Source organism: Leptomonas pyrrhocoris (genome assembly GCF_001293395.1).
Source record: "Leptomonas pyrrhocoris isolate H10 chromosome Unknown, whole genome shotgun sequence".
NCBI lineage: Eukaryota > Euglenozoa > Kinetoplastea > Trypanosomatida > Trypanosomatidae > Leptomonas > Leptomonas pyrrhocoris.
The window spans coordinates 23,344-42,851 of record NW_015438370.1 but is presented as its reverse complement, the minus strand read 5'-3'; the positions used below and the strand labels follow the sequence as shown (position 1 = coordinate 42,851).

At 57.4% G+C, this 19,508-nt stretch overlaps 5 protein-coding genes across 7 annotated transcripts; all 5 read right to left on the bottom strand.

Annotated features, from left to right (window-relative positions):
• Positions 1 to 659: 659 nt before the first annotated feature.
• ABB37_06304 (putative serine/threonine protein kinase) lies at positions 660 to 7,390 on the bottom strand (the record flags this gene model as incomplete). The annotated part of the gene is made up of 1 exon (XM_015804579.1): positions 660 to 7,390. Exon 1 carries the CDS (start codon positions 6,105 to 6,107, stop codon positions 660 to 662), a length of 5,448 nt encoding a protein of 1,815 aa, XP_015656557.1. The 5' UTR covers positions 6,108 to 7,390.
• Positions 7,391 to 8,256: 866 nt separating this feature from the next.
• On the bottom strand, positions 8,257 to 10,851 carry ABB37_06303 (DNA topoisomerase 1A; the record flags this gene model as incomplete). The annotated part of the gene is made up of 1 exon (XM_015804578.1): positions 8,257 to 10,851. One exon carries the CDS (start codon positions 10,849 to 10,851, stop codon positions 8,257 to 8,259), a length of 2,595 nt encoding a protein of 864 aa, XP_015656556.1.
• A 570-nt stretch (positions 10,852 to 11,421) lies between these two features.
• On the bottom strand, positions 11,422 to 16,737 carry ABB37_06302 (putative Calpain). 2 transcript variants are annotated; one of them, XM_015804576.1, is made up of 1 exon: positions 11,422 to 16,737. In XM_015804576.1, the coding sequence occupies exon 1, from the start codon at positions 16,591 to 16,593 to the stop codon at positions 11,674 to 11,676; it is 4,920 nt and encodes a 1,639-aa protein (XP_015656554.1). In that variant the 5' UTR covers positions 16,594 to 16,737; the 3' UTR covers positions 11,422 to 11,673. The 2 variants fall into 2 exon arrangements, with proteins under 2 accessions (XP_015656554.1, XP_015656555.1); XM_015804577.1 differs by having other exon boundaries at positions 11,422 to 16,686.
• A 597-nt stretch (positions 16,738 to 17,334) lies between these two features.
• Positions 17,335 to 18,095, bottom strand: ABB37_06301 (putative mitochondrial hypothetical protein; the record flags this gene model as incomplete). 2 transcript variants are annotated; one of them, XM_015804574.1, is made up of 1 exon in its annotated part: positions 17,335 to 18,095. In XM_015804574.1, exon 1 carries the CDS (start codon positions 17,911 to 17,913, stop codon positions 17,335 to 17,337), a length of 579 nt encoding a protein of 192 aa, XP_015656552.1. In that variant the 5' UTR covers positions 17,914 to 18,095. The 2 variants fall into 2 exon arrangements, with proteins under 2 accessions (XP_015656552.1, XP_015656553.1); XM_015804575.1 differs by having other exon boundaries at positions 17,335 to 18,092.
• Positions 18,096 to 18,702: 607 nt separating this feature from the next.
• ABB37_06300 (putative mitochondrial hypothetical protein) lies at positions 18,703 to 19,332 on the bottom strand (the record flags this gene model as incomplete). Its single annotated transcript, XM_015804573.1, has 1 exon — positions 18,703 to 19,332. Exon 1 carries the CDS (start codon positions 19,156 to 19,158, stop codon positions 18,703 to 18,705), a length of 456 nt encoding a protein of 151 aa, XP_015656551.1. The 5' UTR covers positions 19,159 to 19,332.
• Positions 19,333 to 19,508: the final 176 nt, after the last annotated feature.

The following is a 19,508-nucleotide window of genomic DNA, read 5'->3' as shown; positions in this document are numbered from 1 at the left end:
TTAAAAAGGGAAAAGTCCTAAGGGCTGGCTGCGACCCTTCATCGTCCACCCGCATCGATGCTCAAGTGAACGAGCGACAGGAAGAGAAGGGAAAGGAAAACAGGCATTGCTATAGCGTTGCGCTGTTCCATTCAATCCCAGCACATGAATTGTTGGATGTGTGGTAGGACACATGAAAAGGTCAAACAGCGCACGCCGTCTGCTCACCGGCTTTATTGAGATTGTGTATAAATGGTGGTGAAATTATAAATATAAAGCAAAAAAAAAACAATTTTGTCGCCTTTACAAGCGTATTTGATTATATGAATTATCCTACATCTTTTTGAAGGGAATCTTGCAGGACACCAAAGCTTAGAAAAGAAAAAACCTGCCTTGCTTGAGTAGTGCAGAATTGGATGTATGTGAGCGTGCGTGCGCAGCTGCCCGCTTTACGGCACACGCAGACGTCATTTCTTTTCTTTCCCATATTTATCAATTGAAAACATCGTTCGATCCTGTTTAAGATGGTATCTGCGTGAATGTGCACGTGTGCGCATGGGTTGGATTGCTGTAGAGCCACAACAAATCTTGCTTTCCTCCTTTCATGCTTCACTTCAAAACATAATACAGCAAAACAAACAATCAAACAAAGGAGGACGCACGGAGAAAACGCTTCTCGGCTACACGGTGAAGATCGGCAGCTGGAGAAGCGCCGCCGCGGTCAGTCGCTTGCGCGGCTCCTCCTGCAAACACGCCCGCACAAATTCTGCGTCCAGCACATCCAAGTTGTCTGGGATCTGCGGCTGGGCGATGCCGCTGCCAATTTGAAAAACGAGCACCGCCGCTCCGGCGGACAGCTGCTCTGGCGGGTACGGCAGCGCCCCCGTGATCATCTGCAGGAACATGATGCCGCAACTCCAAATGTCGCTCTCCTTTGCAGAGCTGCCGCGCGCCGCCTCAGGGGCCAAGTACACCGGCGTGCCGCAGACCTGTCCCTGCGACTCCTTTCGCGCTAACTCCTGCAGCCAGGCGGACGCGCCGAAGTCAGAAATTTTGCAGTTGCCCGCGAGGCTCAGCAGCACGTTCTGCGGCTTCATGTCCCGGTGGATGACCCCCATCGAGTGGATCTTCGACAGCCCACGCAGCACATCGCGCATAAAAACCCGCGCGGTGGAGCTGGGAATGCCGCCAAAGGCGGAGATCATGTTCTGCAGCGACCCGGCCAGCATGCACTCCATGATGATGACGATGGTGTCGCCTTCGAAGGCGTACGACAGCAGCTGCACGACGTGTGTGTCGTTCACACGCTGCAGAATGAGCACCTCCGCCTCAATCTCTTCCACGCCGGACTCATCTCTCGGCATCGGGAGAAATTTGATGGCGACCAGGCGACCCGAGTGGGCGTCCATGCCCAGGTACACGCAGCCGAAGGATCCCTTGCCGAGAATGCGTGTGCTGCGCAGGTACGTCGTCCCGCTCTTCGCCTTTATCTCCGCCGGCAAGTTGGGGCTGCTAACGCTGAAGCTGTGCATATTTGTGTGCGTGTTCGTGCCAACACCGCTCCCCCCACCATTCAGCATCAGCTCATTATTCACGGAGCGCTTGAAAGACATGTCGGCTGATTGAATGTTCGAGTTGCTCATGCTGTCGTTGAGGTTGCCGTTGCCGTGCTGTCCCTGCCTCTCCGCGACCGGCCGCTCCCCCGTCAGGTCTAGCATCACCGTCGGCGAGGCCGCAGCGAGCGCGACGGGCGGTCGATTCGTCACGCGCTGCGTCAAGGCGAAGCGGTTGGACAGCGCGAAGACGTCGCGTGGGGAGTCCATCGTGTGAGCTGACGAGCAGCACGACGACGCGCGATCTGCTATGACGACCGGCTCGGCGGTACCGCTGAGGTGCAGCGCGTCAAAGGTCAGCAGTGGAACCGCCGGCGAGCTCGGAAGATTGAAGAGCGGCGGCACCGCTGCTGCCACGCTGGTTGCGATCGGCGTCGGCACCTCGATGGGAGTCGTTGCTGCTGCCGTGACCGCGACTCCAGCTGTTTTCCAGCCAGTCACGTCTACGTGCCGCGATTTAGGTGATGCGGCGGACGAGTAAACATTACTGTTGTTGTTGTGGCTATCCATCAGCTCAATCCCGCTGCCCACGGACACGGCGCGTTCTTCGCTCATGGAAGTCAGGTCTGCGGCCGGCCGCATGGACGGACTCGGCTGCGGTGTGACGTGCGGTCGCGTGCTCGACTCGTCCAGCGTCGGCGACCCGTTCCCTTTCTGCGCCGTGCGCCGCATGTTCTCCTGCAGCTCTTGCTTAAAGTCCTCGATGTACTCCACTTCGTTGCGCACCGTCGGCACGCCCTTGTACACCACCCCCTCCATAAAGCTGTGCGACATGAAGCTGTTGTTGAAGGGCGCAGCGTGGAAGTGGGCGTCATTCCGCAGGCCTGCTTGCGCAATCGCCTCGTAGTTTACCCAAGCAGGGAAGGCGCGGGTGTAGGGGTAGGGCAGCGCGGCCGGCGCCGTCGCAAAGAAGAAGCACAGTCGCTCGAGCCGTCGCAGCAGGTGCTCGTGGTGCGAGATTCTCAGGCTTGCGCGGATGTGCTCGATCCCTTGCAGGGCCTCGCTGAACTCGTGGTTGCGGAACTGCGAAAAGACGCGCGCGTACTCCACGGCGAACTGAGCCCGCGGCGTTGGCGGCGTGGCCGGGTAGTGGCAGCGGCTGCTGCCCAGCTCAAAGAGCAGCAGCGGGTGCGTCGAGTTGGGGAGCTGGATGACGTCGACGATGTTGCAGTTGTACAGGCCCGACAGGCTCTGCTTCACCGGCTCCGTGACAATGACGTTCAGCGAGCCGACCGTCGAGGCGAGTTCCACCAGCGCGAAGGCCTCGCGTGGACCGTCCCCAAACGCGGTCACGAAGGCGGCCTTGGAGTACTCGACAGTACCGCAGACCAGCGAGCCCTGGTGCAGCACGAGCCCCACGTGCAGCCCATCGACGCGAAGCGGTGCAAACGCGTTGGCGATTTCCTGCGCGCAGATCGCAGCCATCTCGGCGTGGTTCGGGCAGCCCTCGAAGGCGTTCCACACCGCCGCCAGGCTGTCGCCGGACCGGTGGAAGAGGGCGCCCTTGTATCGGCGTATGCGGTGCAGCAGAATCCGCATGATTCGTCGGTGCTGCACGACGGCGGCGGAGTAGTTCAGCAGGTACGCCAGCTCCACACTCGCGATGCGCACGCACAAAATAGTGGACTCTGACTCCCGCCGAATTGCCATGGCGTTGAGGCTGTTGCGGGGGTTCAGCACCGTACTCATCGCCAGCGACAATTCCTGCTCCGTCCCGCCACCTCCGCCACTGCCCAAGAGGAAGCTGCTATCCACCTCACCCATGGGCCACGGCGGAATGACGGAGTCGTTTGCCGAGGTCGACATGCGCGCCATCGATTTGGCTGACTTCACAAAGGCAACCGGGCTGACACTGCCGCCTAAACCGCGCGGGTGTGTCAGCGGAGGCACGTTTCCGATTGCGGGTCGCACCGCTGCTGCTCCGGCTGTTGTTGCCCCGCTTTGATTCTCGCTCAGAGCAAGCGCCTCGAAATCAGCGGAGTGACGCGCCGCCGCGTCCGCCTCGTTTGACGCGCCGAAACGCCACAAAAAGCGGCTCTCACCAGCGGGCATGACGGTGCTGACGCCGGGCAGCGGCGCCACTGCCAGCGCCGGACCCAAGTCGCTCTCCGACTCCGTGTCGTCGCGGTCGGTGTGGTCCTCCTTCAGGTCCACGTCCTCCAGGAAGTTGAACTTCCGTCGACGCAGGTACAGCTGCGCGGCGTGGTTGCGCAGGACGTGGTCGGGCACGTACTTCTTGTTAAGCTGAAAGCACAGGCTGAGGATGTGAATAGAGCGAACAACGGCGGTGAGGTCGCCGAGCCACAGCCGGCACGTCCAACGCACAATCTTGCGCTGTAGGTTTGTCTGCGTGTCGGTCGCGCCAACGGCCTTCAGCAGCTGCACGCGTAGGAAGTTGACCGGCACGGTGATGCTGATGTACACGAGAAACAACACAAAACTAAAGATGACAAGCGCGACGATACTCACCACTCCGACCACATTCAGAATGCTTGATAAGCTGTTCTGTCCTATCAGCGAGTACTCGATGACGAACCAAATATTTGTTGGATTGTCGAAATCGCACGTCGTGTCGTCGGCGCCGCCGGAGCACTGCACGCCGCAGAGGTTTGCGAGCGACAGCTGACCCCACGAGCGGCCGTACTCTAAGTGAGGGGAGGGAATGGCGTTTGTCGTCGTCAGGGGCCATCGCGCACTCGGCTTCGGCGGGTCATCGTCGTCGCCGCTGGCAGAGGAGTCCCCGGCGCGGTAATGCGTCACCGTGTGCCAAACGTAAGGGGAGCCTTCATAGCAGATGGCGTGGAACAACTCTGCCAGACCGTCCCGCACCGTCCCGTTCTCCGTCGCCGTGTATGTCTGTCTGGATTCGGTCAGCGTGTGAAAGAGAATTTTCGGCTCCGTCCCGTTCCACATGCGCGTGAGAAAGGCCGCCGTGACGTACTGCAAGGTCGAGGTGCTGTACTGCGGAAAGTTGTTGCTCATCAGTGTGCGCCCCACCGTGTCCTTGTCCATCAGCATAACAAACGTATTGACTGTGCCGTCTGTTTCGTTGTAGTAGGACCGCTGAGCTAGAGTGGTGTCCCACGTGTAGTCCGTAATGCGCACCGCTTCCACGCTCGGTATCATCTTATCTGGCAGCATGTAGTAGCTCTTCAACGACGGGTACAGGCTGCAACGCATCCGCCAAACCATGTCGCCGGCTGCGTTGTACGTGGCAAAGGCCATGGGTGCACCGTAGAGACGAGAACACAGGCTGTCCCGCGCGCCAACGTAGGTGCTGTTGCTCGAATCGCCGCCTGTCGTACTCAGCTCGTGTAGACGCGCGAAGACGTTCGTCAAGGCGTACTCCTCCAAGTCAACGCTGTTTAGCAAAAGGGACGCCTGTGCCCGAACCGCCTGCGTGGTGGTTCGAACCAGCGTGCGATTCGACTCGTAGATGATCTGCACGAGCAGCAGGGTGAAGAGGACGATGACCATGATGGTCAGCAGGTACAGCAGCCAGGTCAGGCGGATGCCGCGGACTTTGGATGCATCACGCAGCACCGCCTCCATGCCGATGTTCTGCCCGGAGCTGCTGCTGCTGTCTTCTGCGTCATCGTCCGTGGCGCCGGGCGGTGCAGCGGCAGCATCGACGGACGATGAAGTCAGGGGAATGGAGGCTGGCATAGGAGGCAGAGGATGGGTGGTGCTCGAGGCTCCTCCGTGCAGTCGCTCCATCGAGCTCAACGACGCGGCAAGACGACTCGAACCCAGCGGTCGCGGAAGCTGCGGCTCGCTGTTGACGCTGCTGGGCCGTGGGGTGGAGGAGATGTTCGCCACGGACGGATGCAGGTGTGGCTCTTGATCGCCGCCGCTCGTGAAATCCACCGCGGCTGATGTTTCGCGTGCCTCCATGCAGGAGTTAGCGAGGAAGGCGTGACTCGATGACGAGAGGGTGCTGCGGTTTTTGCGTGTGCGCACGTTGAAGAGCTGCTGCAGCGCGGTCTTCTTTTTCGGCACCTCGGACATCTCGAAGCCGCCGGCCACTGCAGGGCTGAGGGATGGCTGCGACGTGTGCAGTGGCGGCCGGGAGCTCGCAGGGCCCATCGATAGCGACAAGTGGGCTTTGCTGGAGATATCGGCGTGTAAGAGCGCCATGGCAGATTGACGGGCGTGCTGCTCCGCGACCGAAGTCGGCGTGCACTCTTCCATTTCGCGATGAAAGGCGACGCTGTCAGGGTTGCGGTACACGGCGGTGCGCTGGGACTCGTTCGTCGTGGCCGTTGTGGCCTCCGCAGGCGAGGCTGGTGCAGTGCATGGCGGGCTGCTGCTGTGTGGGAGTTCAATTCGAAGGCCGCCGCGGTGGAAGTTGCGGGCACCGCTGTCACTGCTGTTGCTGGCGGCGTCGGTCTGAGGGCGCCAGTGATCCCCCTCGGCCTCGACGGGGTTGGGGTTGGAGGTGCCGGTGAAGGCGCTCGTGCCGTCGTCGTCCTCATCCGCCTCGTCCTTTGGCGAGGGTCCATCCTTCCGATGCATTTTTTCTTTTGCCCTCTAAGAAGTCCCTCTTTTCATGAAATCGAATCGACCTTTTTGCTGTCACGTATCTTTCCAAGGCCGTCGAGCGAAAGCATGAAGCGATCGTGCCAGGCAGGAATCCGCTCTTCGCGGCGCGGAATGACCTCCACCGTCCGACAGCAAAGGCGCACAGACGTGCCGGGGAAAGCAGAAATGTTCGGGCTGCTTTGCAATTTACACGGCTCACGAGCCTCCGCATAAAAACAAACAAGCACCAAACAACAGCACCACAGACGGTCCCTTCTTGTCTTTTACTTCTTCAATGGTGGAGAACAACAACAAAAGAGGTGATAATAATAATGGAAAAGAAGGTAGTTGGCCGTGAAACAGCAGCTTCCAAGAACGAACAAATCGCAGCTTATTGAATGAAAGGCCCAGCAGTCCCAGATAAGACGGTTATAACAAAAGAAGAGAGCCAGCGACAAGAAATGGAGAACGAAGCCTTAGGATTGCATCACAATGGCTTCCGCCCCGACAACACTCAGTTAGAAATCTCCCGATGCGAAGCTTTTCTATTCCCTCTTATGAAATTTAAGATGCAAAGCGAAGTGCAAAACAACAACAACGTAAGAGAACGAAATTAAGGCAGAACCGACTAGAAGATGTTTTCGGCACACGAGAGGAGAAAGCGAAACACCATTGAAAGCAGAAGAAGCTGACGGAGACTACAATCGAAAAGAATCAGGTAATCTTCACGACAGCAGTAATAGTAAGAAAAAGAGAGCAGAGGCAGAGGTGCGGGATGACAGAGAAAACGCTAGTATTTGCTCTTCTACAAAAGTCAAAAGAGAAACGTGCGAGACGCTGGCGGATGCGTGAAGACACGCGACACAATTTGGGCTTCCGAGGCGCGTACGGTGCAGTGTGCGTTGAGTGCACAGGGGAAAGAAAAAAAAGTTTTTTTTTGTTCCAAAGATACAACTTGCACGTAGAGACTCAAGTGGGAGTGATATAAGGCGGTTTGACAGAGGAGCCTATTTTGTGATCTTTCACGCGGGTCCTTACAATCGTCTTTGCTGATGTTCCCTGTGATATTGTGCCTTAGATATGAGGCGGTGGTGGTAAGGACAGATTGTGTGGGCAGCCGGTTTCTGCGAAGAAAAAAAAAAGAGAAGGAGAAGGGGAGAAACAAGTAGCTGCTGCGCTTGTGTGTTCTCACTCGCTTGCGGAGATGCACACGCGCACCCGCTTTCCGTTTCTTCTTTCTTGTTCTTTGGAAACGTGAACAAATGAAAACGAGAGCTTCAACAAGCCCCGCACCGTTAAACACCACAGGAAGGGGGGAGGAGGGAGGGAGGGAGATGAGGCACCGTGCACAACAAAATAAAATGGACATACATGTCTTGGCTCAACTGTCAAGCCGAGGCTTTTCCCCCTCCAGCCCACGACATCGTTGTTAACGACAAAAGCACCTTTTTGGTGTTCGATCGTTGCTGAGCAGCTACGTTGTAGCAGGAGTGGAAGAGAGGTAACTCGCGCCTGGCAACGGCTTCTTTCTCGTCCTCCGAGTGCACGTTGAATTTTCTTCTTTTTAAAAGCTTTGCAGTTATTTTTTTTTTCATCAGCTGCGGAGGCTGTCGAGTCGACACTTCGAGAAGTGCAGGGGTTCTCGTTGTGTGTTTGTTTGTTTCTGTCCAACTGACAAGACAGGGGGATGCATGGTAGATGACGTGCGCATCAGGTCACCACGCAATGCAGACGACACCGCGCGATATTCATTCATTCCCGCAGCCTCTACGATACTTCCGGCCAATACAACAACGAGAGAAAACAATCAGAGCAGGGATGATGTGAAAAGAAAAGACGAGCACCTGCTCTTATGGGGAAGAAGAAAAGCGAGACGCGCACATCTACATCTCCGTTGGGAAACAGAATCCATGTGTTCCTATCAAAGCAGCCTCTGCAGTTTTGCCTTTATGATGATAACTCAACAGGCGTTGCCTGCCTCAATGCAACGCTGCTTACACGCTAGAGTCCTCTCAATCATCTGCGCGTGATGAAGCGAAAAAGGCTCTTCTCTTTTTGAAAGAGAAATAAAAGGTCAGCAAAAAAAAAAACAACACAAGATGCGGTACGGTAGATGAACGCACGCCCTCTCTTCACCTCGCGTCTATTTCTTCTTTTCTTGGAAGCGACGCGGCTTCTTCTTCTCCGCCTTCGGCTTCTTCGTGTACGCCTTTTTGAGGCCGGTAGTGCTACTCTTGCTGCTGTAGCTGCTGCTATTCCTGCTGTAGTTGCTGCTGCTGCTGGCGGTGCGTGCGTTGGCTATCGTCGTGTTCGACCACGTCGACGACGCCGGGAAGTTGCGACGCAGGTAGTCGTTCAGGCTGTTTTGCAACGCGGTGAAGGTGCGATACATTTTCATGTTTTCTACCAAGTCCGGCACCTGCGCCGTCACCCGCTTCGTTTCTCGCTCTAAATCCGATTTGAAGTTCTCCTCGGCACTGCTGGAAGCGTTCGACAACGCTGAAGCGCCAGCAGTCGGTGCAAACGCAGGAGCATCAACGGAATTGCTGCTGCTGCTGTGAAGCTTCTCGTGCTGCAGTGTGAGGGAGCGCGTGCTGATGGCGGCCCGCTTCGCCTTCGTGGCTTCTGTAACGTAGTTTAGAAAAATAGATATGAAGCTGGACAGCACAAAGTCCGCCTCGGAAATAGACTTGGGCAAATTCCACCGCATCGCGTCGTCGTCCTCAGTCGAACCGCCGCTTTCCGGCTTCGCGATGCGGTCCAACTTCTTCTCAAACGCAGCGGTGAAGCCGATGTCGACGATGGAGGGGAAGGTGGCACGCGACGTCTCAACCAACATGCGGCCGACTGGCGTTGTCTCACACCGACCGCGGGTCACCGTGATGTAGTTGCGCGCGAGCAGCGTCTTGACGATCATCGGGTACGTGCTCGGCCGGCCCACGCCGTTGCTGCGCAGCTGCTCGATTAAACCTCCCTCCGAGTACGGCAGCGGCGGAAGCGGCTTGTTCTCCACCACCTGCGCCGATTCTAAACGGAGGTGATTACTGCTGCTGCTGCTGTTGCGGCGTGAGGCGACGTCCATGATAGCGGCGAACTCATCGTCGGACATGTTCGGCATCACCGCCGCGCCATCCTCGATGGCACGCACGTCCTGGTCCGTTTCTGTGTCATGCTGTGCCGCCGCACCTGCACTTTCACTTGCCTTGTTACTGTTACGCACGCGGAAGGCGGCGGTCCAGCCCGGCTCCACCACGTGCTTCCCTTGAAGCTGAAACTCTACCTCCTCGCCGTTGCTCGCTTTGCAGGTGATAGGGACCGTCACCCGCTCCGTCCGCATGGGTATCATGAAGGCCGCCAACGTGTTACGTCGCACCAAATCGTAGATGTTCTTCATCGAGGTCGAAACAGAGCCGAGGTCTTCCACCTTCGTGGCGATGTCCGTAGGTCGGATCGCCTCGTGCGCATCCTCGACGTTTCCAGCCTCCGCACTGGTATCGTTGCTGTCTGTCTTGTTATTGCTGGACCGCTGAGAGCCGGGCTTTGCTACGGCACTTCCGTCTTGTTCCTGCAGTAGCCTCTTACCGTGCTCTTTTCGGATAGCGCTGTAGATCGACGGTAGTACCGATTCATCAATGCGGGTGCTGTCCGTGCGCGGGTAGGTGATAAAACCCATCTGAAACAAATCCTGCAAGCAGGAGCTGACCATGTCGCTGCTGTAGTGCAATTGGCGGTTTGCTTTCGATATCAGCGTTGCCATCGTGAAGGGCTGCGGCGGGGCTGTCACGTTCTCTTGCGGTTTGCAGCCCACTGATACGCGGAACTCACTCGCGGCGCGCAGCCCCCACTTCTCGCACTGCCGCGTGACGGCCGCTTTATCTTTCCAGTCCACGTCACTCGCGGACCCCCGGCTGCCTCCCCCCTTCTGCGCCGGCACAACCTTTACAATCTGCGAGAAGCGCTGATTCTGCCTCGAGTTGAAGTGACACATCGCCTGCACGTCGTACGTCGAGCCGTGCGAGTCCAAGAAGTTCTTTATTTTCGCCTCGCGGTCGTTAATGAGGATGAGCGCCGGCGTTTGAACGCGGCCGATGGAGCGCATCTGCGGGTTGGCGTAGCGCACTACAGAGCTGCCCAGGAAGCCGAAAATGCGGTCCATCGCGTGTCGAGCCTCCGCGGCGTTCGCCAGATGGTAGTCGAACGCCTCGTGGCGCTCTTCCATGGCACGCCGAATGCCGTCTTCGGTGATGCTGTGCATGTAGGCTCGCGTAAACGGCACTTTGAGATCTGGAAACATGCGACGAATTAGGTTTTGCGCGTGCACCGCGATTAACTCCCCTTCGCGATCCGGATCGGTCGCGACGATGATCTCCGTTAAGTTGTCTGCCTTTTCTTCGATGTAGTGCGACACCGTGTCGCGGATGCGGCGGCCGGGAATGAGCTCCCACTCGAGCGAAAAACTGGACAGAACGCCGTTGGCAGGGAAGTCCTTGCTTGCGGACTGCACGGTGCCCAGTGACTGCGGCGTCCAGGTCAGCTCGCGAAGGGACATGAAATGACCGGTGGTGGCCATGGCGATTGCTCTCTCCGCACCGGTGCTGATGGGCTTCAGATTCGGTTTGCCGAAGGACCAGTCGGGAATAACGCGTGGGTTGCTGAGCAACCCTTCCACCTTGATGACTTTGTTGGGTGACTCGACAATCACCAACTTCTCCCATGCGCAGACGCTACGGCGCAGCATGACTGTAGCCAAGGAGTTTCTTGAGATTAAACCGATTTTGTTTCTATGCTCGTCCTCCAGACGCAAGGTTTGCCAGTAAAAGAAGAAGAAAAGAGAAAGAGGCACAAAACTGATCTATAGGCAGTGGTTCTATGTACGTTGGTGCGTAGCTGAAGGAAAGGTGAAAAACAAAGTTATGGTCAACGTGCTGCTCGGCAGTGCCGCCGTATCTGCGGTTCAGTTAAAACAGTTTGAGGCCCGAGTGAGGAAGAGAAGGAGGAGAGAAGGGTCCAGGAAGAGAATCGTCTGCACGGCACTGAAGAGAAAACATGTCCAAATAAACGCCAAAGAAGCAAAGGGAGGGCAGAGCGATGTGGCCCCACGAGGAGGGAAAAAGTGCTTTTCTTTGTGTGTGCGTGTGCGTGTGCGTGTGTGGATGCTTCATCCTGCATCACATCTCTCCCGTTCTGTGAGCTGCGCGTTGCCTCAGAAAATAAGCAAAGGAGCTGCAACTGGAGCGGAAAGCGCCGTGCGTTGTTAAAGCCGCTCTCAATTTAATTACCTTCGCGTATTTGCGCATTGCGAGTTAGCGTTCATCAGTAAATAAGAGGCGTCGAAAGAGCCACGCTGAAGAGCTGTACATGAAGATTAAAATTATCTGTGCCACATGAACTACAAGAAGAAAGAGAGCCGCCACGAAGTGGAAGGGGCTCCTTCACCCCAAACATCTATTATACATCCAACGTCACATTCCAGGCAAAAGAAATAAAAGAACATGCGCATACACATACAGCTCACCATGAGAGAGGCCACCACCACCACCGCCACCCACTACAAACATCTTCACACGTAGGGCAGGCGTGGCTTCTCCGCGACGTACAGCTCAATAGGATAGTCGGCAAACGCAAAGAGCTTAAAGTCACCATCGTGCTGCGGCTCCTGCGTGCACGGAACGACCAAGTACGGCTGCTCCGGGCTCAGCTCCACGGTAACGCACGTATCCGCATTTGTTGTCGGTGTCGTGGAGACGACTTCGGTTAGCGTCGCGTCGTACTTCGCCACACTCAGCTGAATCGCGGTGCAGCGGTCGGGATGCACGAGTGGCGGCGGCAGGAATGTCTTCTGCGCCCCGTGCCGCTTTACCACCGGATGCTCGTGATCGCGCGGGTACTGCACCAGCAGCAGCGTGACTTTGGTCGGCCGCAACACCGAAAGACCGAAGAACGGGTTGTTGATCCAGCTGGCGAAGTTTTCGCGGCTACCGGCGGCTGTCGTGCCGAGTTCCCAACTGCCCTCCTGCATCAGCACTTTCGGCCACTCCGTGACAGGCTGCACCTCGAGGGTGGGCACCGAATAGAAGCTCAGCTCCACGTCCGCTTCTTTATAGGGCTGGTCGGCGTAGACCACCAGAATAAGTGCTTCGCGGTCGCCGAGCAAGGTCACATCGGTGTCTACCACGGACTCCGCCGGGCCGTCGGCTGACCTGACCACGACGTCGTCTTCGCTGAAGGTGACACGGCGCTGGTAGCTGCCGGCCACCGCCGAGCCGGCACGCAGCAGCAGCATGCCGATCTTCACGCGTGGATCGGCGCTGCGGACGCGCTTGGCAGAAATGAAAAGACGTCCATCGCGCTCCACCGGAAAGGTAAGGACGAGTTGCGTATTGAAGCGCCACGATGGGAACGCCGCCGGGTTGCCGCCCGTGTTGCCGTCAGCCGCGTTGATGGACACGGTGCGGCACACACGGTGCCAGTCAAGTCGTGGGTCGATGGACCGCAGCTGCACCGGCTGGTTGCACACCACCTCCAACTGAAACTCCCCGGCATCGTCGGAGGTGTAGGGCACCAACACGTAGGGCATCCCGCGCCGCTCTGTCATGCCCGCCAGTCGCACGACGCACGACGGCGCCGCGCCGGCCACGTCAGAGAACGCGCTGGCCACCACCGTTGCTGGGTCGAAGTTCAAAAAGCTGCTGCAGCGGCGTGTGTGGTGCAGTGTGAAGCCGAGCGTGGCGGTGGTCGTGCAGGTCGGCCGCAGCGTCACCGTCACCTCGACTTCCTGCGCCGCAGAAAGAAAAAATTGCGGGTTGTTGCGCCACTGCGGAAAGGTGGGAGGTCCGGCCTTCACCCCGGCGTCCCACCGACCCGAGATGGTCGTGCTCGTGTTCGGTGCGACGTGCGTCAGCTGGACAGCCGCAACCGCAGCAGAAGTGGCGGCTGCACAACTCGCTGAAAGCACGTACGATACATCGGGGTCGCGAAGATTCTCTCGAAAAGGCATGACGGTGATCTTCCGCGTGCGTAGAAATCCTGCAGTGAGATGCAGCGTGACGTACTGATCGCGCTTCACGCTTGGCTTCACCAGCTGCAGCAGCTCATCGTCCGTGACGCCGCTGAGTCGTCGGGCGTTGTCGTCTGTCGCAAAAACTGCAAAACCGAGCCATGTTTTCAGTTGGGCAGTCGCGCCTTTAGCGCGTGTAATGTCGAGCCGCGGATCACGTCGGTGCACGCCAACGTGCACTTCCACTGCCGTGTCATTCGCCGTGCTTGTCGGAGTAACAGTGAGCGCAAACTGTGGGTTGCGCAGCGACACCGTCGCTCGCTCCGGGTCGTGGTCCATCGGCTCTGCGAAACTGCCCACCACGCTGACCTTACGTGGACACACCTCCGTCACGAAGACGTGGGTGAAATAGTAAAGCGCCTCGTCAAAGTGCAGCCACGCCGCGTGGGGTTCGGCAGTATGATAGTTCAAAACGTCCCGCAGCGTCGCGGTCCAGCGGGGGCTGTCAAAAGTCCACTTCCCCTTCCACTCGTCATCGCCATCCGCTGAGGCTAAAAGGCGAATCTTCACAAGACGCTGCTGCTCCACAAAGCGGGCGTCGATCACGCCGTAGAGGCGGTCCGGTAGCAGGCCAACGTGCGATCGTTCGCGCGTCACGGCACCGCCGTTGTCGAGCATGAAAGAGCACAGCAGCGACGGCTCAATCGCACACTTCAACGTTCGCCAGAGTTGGTCCTTCTCGTCAGCTGGCATCTCGTCCGACTTGCCACACGAGCGGATCTGCACAACCGACGTAAAGCCGCTCGTGACATCCATCAGCCCCTGACACAGCAGATCCGGCGTGGTCTGATCAGGGTTGGCCTTCGGCTCGAGCGCTTCGTAGCAGCGGTGCAGTTTCGCGTAAGCCTTCTCCGCCAGCGGGAAAAAGAAATCTTGAGCGCCGTCGCTGCTGCGGCTGCTGCGGCCGTACACCAATTCGTCTTGGTTGTCCACCAGGAGGTAGTCGTCAATGGTCACCCCGACCCAGTCGTCCTGCTTGAAAAACGCGAACTGCGCAAAGCCCGCCTCACGGGCGTAGTGAACAAAGATGCGGGCCAGCCAACCGGGCTTCGCAGCGACCGCCTGCAGCACCGAGGCGAACCAGTGGCGAGGGCTGTACTGGTAAGGCGGACACATGTTGGCGGGGTTGACCTCACGCACGCGTGGTTGCGAGAGTTCCGACACGCGCTTCCACGTCGTCTGCACCGGTAAGTCCAGAGGAAGTGGACCTTCGGGGTCGAGAAATAGAGAAGAGATGCCACGCGGAAAGTCACGATCCACAAACGGCAGCCCAGTCTGAGAGACCTTCTCAAGAATTGTCATGCGCTCCGCCTGCAGCGAGACGGAATCATGTGGGCCTTCGCCACTTTGCTGTTGCTGCTCGTCGGCAGCCTGAAGAATGGCGGCTCGCTGCTCGCTTTCCGACGCGTAGGCCGCCAGCTGCGCCTGTCGTTCACGAGTCGCGAGGCAGACCGCGTCCACCGATTCGACGACGAAGGGCGAGGGAGAAAATAGCTCCAGCGTGTAGACGGCGATGTCCGCAGGATGCCGCAGCATCGGCACGATGTACAGGTCTGGATGTGTGGGGCTCACCACCACTGACGCGGCGTGCTCGCTTTGGGCAGAGGTGGCCAGCGTGGTGAAGGCGGGTGCGACGGTGTCTACGGCCATGACGCCGACCTCTAGTCGCTGAGTGCGGTGACGTTGACGAAAAGCCATTAACTCCGCTTGGCGCCGCGCCGAATCAAGAATGCCGTCGCGCTTTTCCACTTCCGCTGTGGCCGCTGGTGCATGTGCAGGTGAAAGAGATACCTCAGGATCGACAGCGGTGGCGGTCATGGTACGCAGCTCGACACAGGCAATCAAGGGCTGCGCGACCTCCTCGACGTGCACCTCGACTGATGGATTATTTTTCCACGACAAACACTCCGCGCGGCAGCCGCCGCAACACGTCTCGTCCCAGATGCCGTTCATGATGCGATAGCGCCACGCGTGCGGAAAGGACGACTGCGTTAGCTGCACTGCGATGGAGCTGAGGACGGTTAGCGTGTAGGTGCCGGTCTGCCCCGGCAACTCCGTGGACGGCACCACGTAAACGTCTAAGTTCGACGCGGGCAGCTGCACCTTCAGTAGAGCAAACGACGCCGGAACATGCGGCAGTGAGGCACAGACAACGTCAGAGGAGTAAAACAGCGGGGGCGCGTTGGGGTTGTGCACGTCGTGTGCCACCACGTCGATGCCGATTGCGCGGTCATCGTTACGATATGGGTCCGCCTCTTTAATCAACACCACGTAAATGGTGGCTGTCGTACCGTCGTTGGGCAACGAGCTGGCGGTAGCGGCACTCGCACGGTTGTCGCTGCCGTCCGTTTTGGCGTCCGTGCTGCAGTTCGTTAGGTGGTACATGTCATTTCTCCGCCACGTCGTATGTCGGCCTCCGCCGCCTGCGTTCGCCGTTGTCCACTCACCATCCTCGATCGAGCATGTGCACCAGTCGTAGCGAGCGTCGAGCTTCTCGAGCGTTATCCAGCCCTCTTCCTGGGCGGCGCGGTCGTTGATGAGCGTCGCGGTGAGACGGAATTGCAGGGCGCGGCCAGGATTAAAGGTGTAAGGCATCACCACGTACGACTCCTCGCAATTCAGAAAAGCGTGCACCACACAGTGCCTATCCGTCACCGGACTCTCCGCCACGACCGTCGCGTCAGTGATTTCCACCGCGCGGTGTACCCCGTCGTGGCGCAGCACCATCAATCCCATTTGATTCACCCCCGTATCTTCCTGCGTGCACTCCAGCACAAACGACACACTCGAGGCGCGAGACATCTGCACGCAAAACTGCGGATTTTTGAACCACGTGGCGAAGTGCACGTAGCCGCCCGACTCCGCAGCCGGGATGCTGCCAGACAGAGCGGCAGAAAACGTGCGCTTCGTCATTGCCGATGTGGCAGCCTTTTCTGAGAGGTAGGCCGCGTGTGCCTTCTCTTCGGTGCGGCGCAGCTGCTGTGCTGTTCGATTGCGCGTCAGCGCCGCCTCCAACACTTTGAGACAGGGCGGGGTAAGGTAATTGCCCTCCAGTATCAGTTCTTCTATTGACGTGTTCATGAATAAAAGTTGCAGTAGCACATCGGCGTGTCCGTCGTGCAGGCCTGCGTTGCAGAGCCGAACACGCCGGATGCTGGGGTGCAACGCGAGACAATACGCAAGGTGCTGCACCTGATCCAACCCCAACTCGTTGTTGCTCACATCCAGTGTGTGAATTGTTTTGGTGTTCTTTACGAGGTCCAAGACTGGGAGCAGTCCACGAGGGCCCAAATAGTTTCCAGACACATCCAGTGCATCGAGCACGCTGCTGCCGCTGTCTTCGAGAAGCTGCTGCACCGAGCTGTTAGGGTGGCAGGCCGAGCGCCGGCAGTAATAGTCGTACAGCTCCGCATGGGACGGCATGGCTGTGCGAAATAGGTCCACGGCCAGGCAGGGAAAGAGAAAACGCAGAATGGAAAAGACACAACCGTGTGCACGTGTGGCTGACGCTTGGCTGAGGTGGTGGTTGGTCGTCGGGGGAGAGACGACCGCGCAGGTGAGATAACCGTGGGAAAGAAATCGAAACGTGAGGACGACAATGATGAAAGGAGGAAGGCAGTAGAGAAAAAAAGGGAGGAAGGAGACGCAACTGAGGAACACCGATGACCTTCGTGCCAACATAAGTGATCACAGCAGATGGGGAGGGGAAAGCAACGGATGCTCGTTAAGCTTGCTGCTGCCACTTGAAAACAGAGAAACATAATTCGGCTTCACGCAAGTTTTAGTCGGTAGTTAAGAGGCAGCTATGAAACACGCAGTGCACTTCTTTTTCCCTCTGCGAACCGTTCTCTTCGCGTGCATGTGTATTGTGGCTAATGAAGAGTGTTCGCGCTTGAAGACGAGCGCAACTGTAAGGAGGGAGGTCGTGAACAACAACAATAAAAAGTGTAACTTTTCGGTCATGTGGTTTAAGGAGCGATAGAAGCCCGTCCACACCGCCGTCACGGCACGGCAGGCAGGAAAAAGCGGTGAATTAAGGCTGCTCAGACCTTGAAAAAGAGGGAGAAAGAGAAGTCGGCCATACGCTACTGGTAGACAACGGAGGTGACTCTGCTGTTGCGAGGGCATTTCAAAAAATATTCTTCGATGACTATCGACGACTGCTCATTCAATAGCACGTCCCTTTGCCAGCGATTCCTTCTGCTGCAGGTGCTGCCTTTTCTCTCGTCGCCGAGCCCGCATGTCGCGGGAAATCTCGCCAAAGTCGGACCAGTAAAAGATCGGTGCGTTGTCGCCGTACACCATCATCTTCCTGTAGTGATGCAGGCCTCCAAAGGACAAGTACATAAGACCGAAAAGGGGGTAGTACCACGAGATGCGGCGCAGCGACAGCATTGTCAGTCCCACGCCGAGACTCACGCCGTAGCCGAAAAGATGCCCGACCAGCGGACTCGGCGCTGTTGTGATAACACTTGCTACAGAGAAGTAAATGCCGCTGATCACGCAAAACGGAATGGTGAGGAGGGAGGGAGCTCTTATGCCGTTGTACGACATGGTGAGATACTTGCGTGGCATAAACTCCTCGGGGAAGCGCTGTGTGAACACCATTGCAAGGGCACTTACGAGTCCCATGTAGAAGGCGGGCTGTGCGAAGACGGTGGTGGTGACTGTCCGCTTATCCAAGGCGCTCTGGAAGACGCGCACCTCTTCGCGGTCCGGGCGTCCACGTGGGCTGTCCATCATGGTGCTCCGAACGAGGAGAGAAAAGCGGCAAAAATTAATTTACTCGAAGCACCCTTCTTCGTGAACAACCGCGTGAAGAAAGAAAGAATTCGTGCGGCTGCAAAGATGATGGATGTACCCACACAACAGCGATACCCACACCCCTCTCCACACTAACGTTTCCCTTTTTTTTTCGATCTGCTGTTGAGTACATGTGTGCGTGTGCATGTGTGTGCGCAGCCGATGAAGAAGAACAGAACATGAAGAAAGCTGAGAATGGCGATACACGTCAACAACAACAACAACAACAACAAAACAGTTGTATGTCGATACAAATACGCTGCTTTTCATTAAATTTGATTCAGGAGGCAGATAGAAACACCTGCAAATGGTTGTTAGTGGGAGTACGTTGGACAGGCAGACATTCAGCTGCAAGTGTCGCCGCGGTTGGACAAAAAGAACATGTGTGGCGCTGCGCACATGCCGTTTTTGATGCAGCCCGTTATACAAAAAGAGGCAGGAGCGGTTGGGTACCGCTGCACTACAATGACTGTATATTGTGGCTTTGTATGTGATCAGTTTCCTATCCCCGAAAGGCAAATTCTGTAACGCAGGAGAAAAGGTTGAAGGATCTCTTCCTCTCTCGCATACGCAAGAGACAACAACGCCGCCGCTCTCCCTTCCCTCTCGTTCTCTGCGAAGGCAATCCGAGCCACTCCCACACAACAACGAAAAAATGTCCTCCCAAAGTGCTGCGAACAGGAGAGAAAAAAAGTGCATAAAGCATCATCAACGGCGACACCAAAAATTTTAGAACACGCGAAATTCAAAGTCGCGCTTTTTGGGCGGAGCCATATTCGCACCGTACTTGCGGTTGCTCGCCCGCTCCCACTCAAGCGAAGACGACGCCGTGCCGATGTTCGTGTTGGTCGCACGCAGGCGCAGCGGCTGCACGCGCGGGTTCGAGCGGTCCTTCGAACGCAGACGAGACATGTAAAGTCGCTGATACTGCGGCTCGATGGGGCGCCAGTAGTAGCGCAGGTCCTTCACGTCGATCTGACGTCCAATGCGGCGACGGCGCATCTTGCCGCCGAGGGCCACCCACACACGCGAAAACGGCGGCCCCATTTCCTTAAAGCGCATCTGCCAGACCTGCATGCGCTGCTGTGCGAAGGCCTCCTGCGGCTTTAGCACGACCCGACGCGCCTTGCGTGTGATCTCCTCGCACCCGACTTTTGGAAAGCATATTTGACTAAGACGCAACATGATGATGCTCAACAGAGAAGAGAGAAGGTTGAAACACGAGTAACGAAGTCTGTCTAACGGACCGAGCAGTGCGATTCGCTGTTTTGCGCCGCCTTGCACTTTGCTCCGTGACGGCCACCTGAAAGCAGCAGCGGCAGCGTGAAAAGACAGCAGATGCCCCCGTCGGTGTGCTCTTCATTGAAAGCAGTTGTGAGATAGGGAGAGGAGAGCGGATAAGAATAGGGAGATTTGGAATGTGAAGGACTAGGGTATGTACTGCAAAGCAACAGCCCTGGTGAGTAGCACCGATGTGACAGCGTTTCGACGCGCTTCTCCAGTGGAAGCCGCGGATATGCAAGGCGGTAAGGCGC

Excerpts from the sequence above, each read along its gene's own strand:
- ABB37_06302 (XM_015804576.1), bottom strand. The coding sequence starts at position 16,593 with ATGCCGTCCCATGCGGAGCTGTACGACTATTACTGCCGGCGCTCGGCC.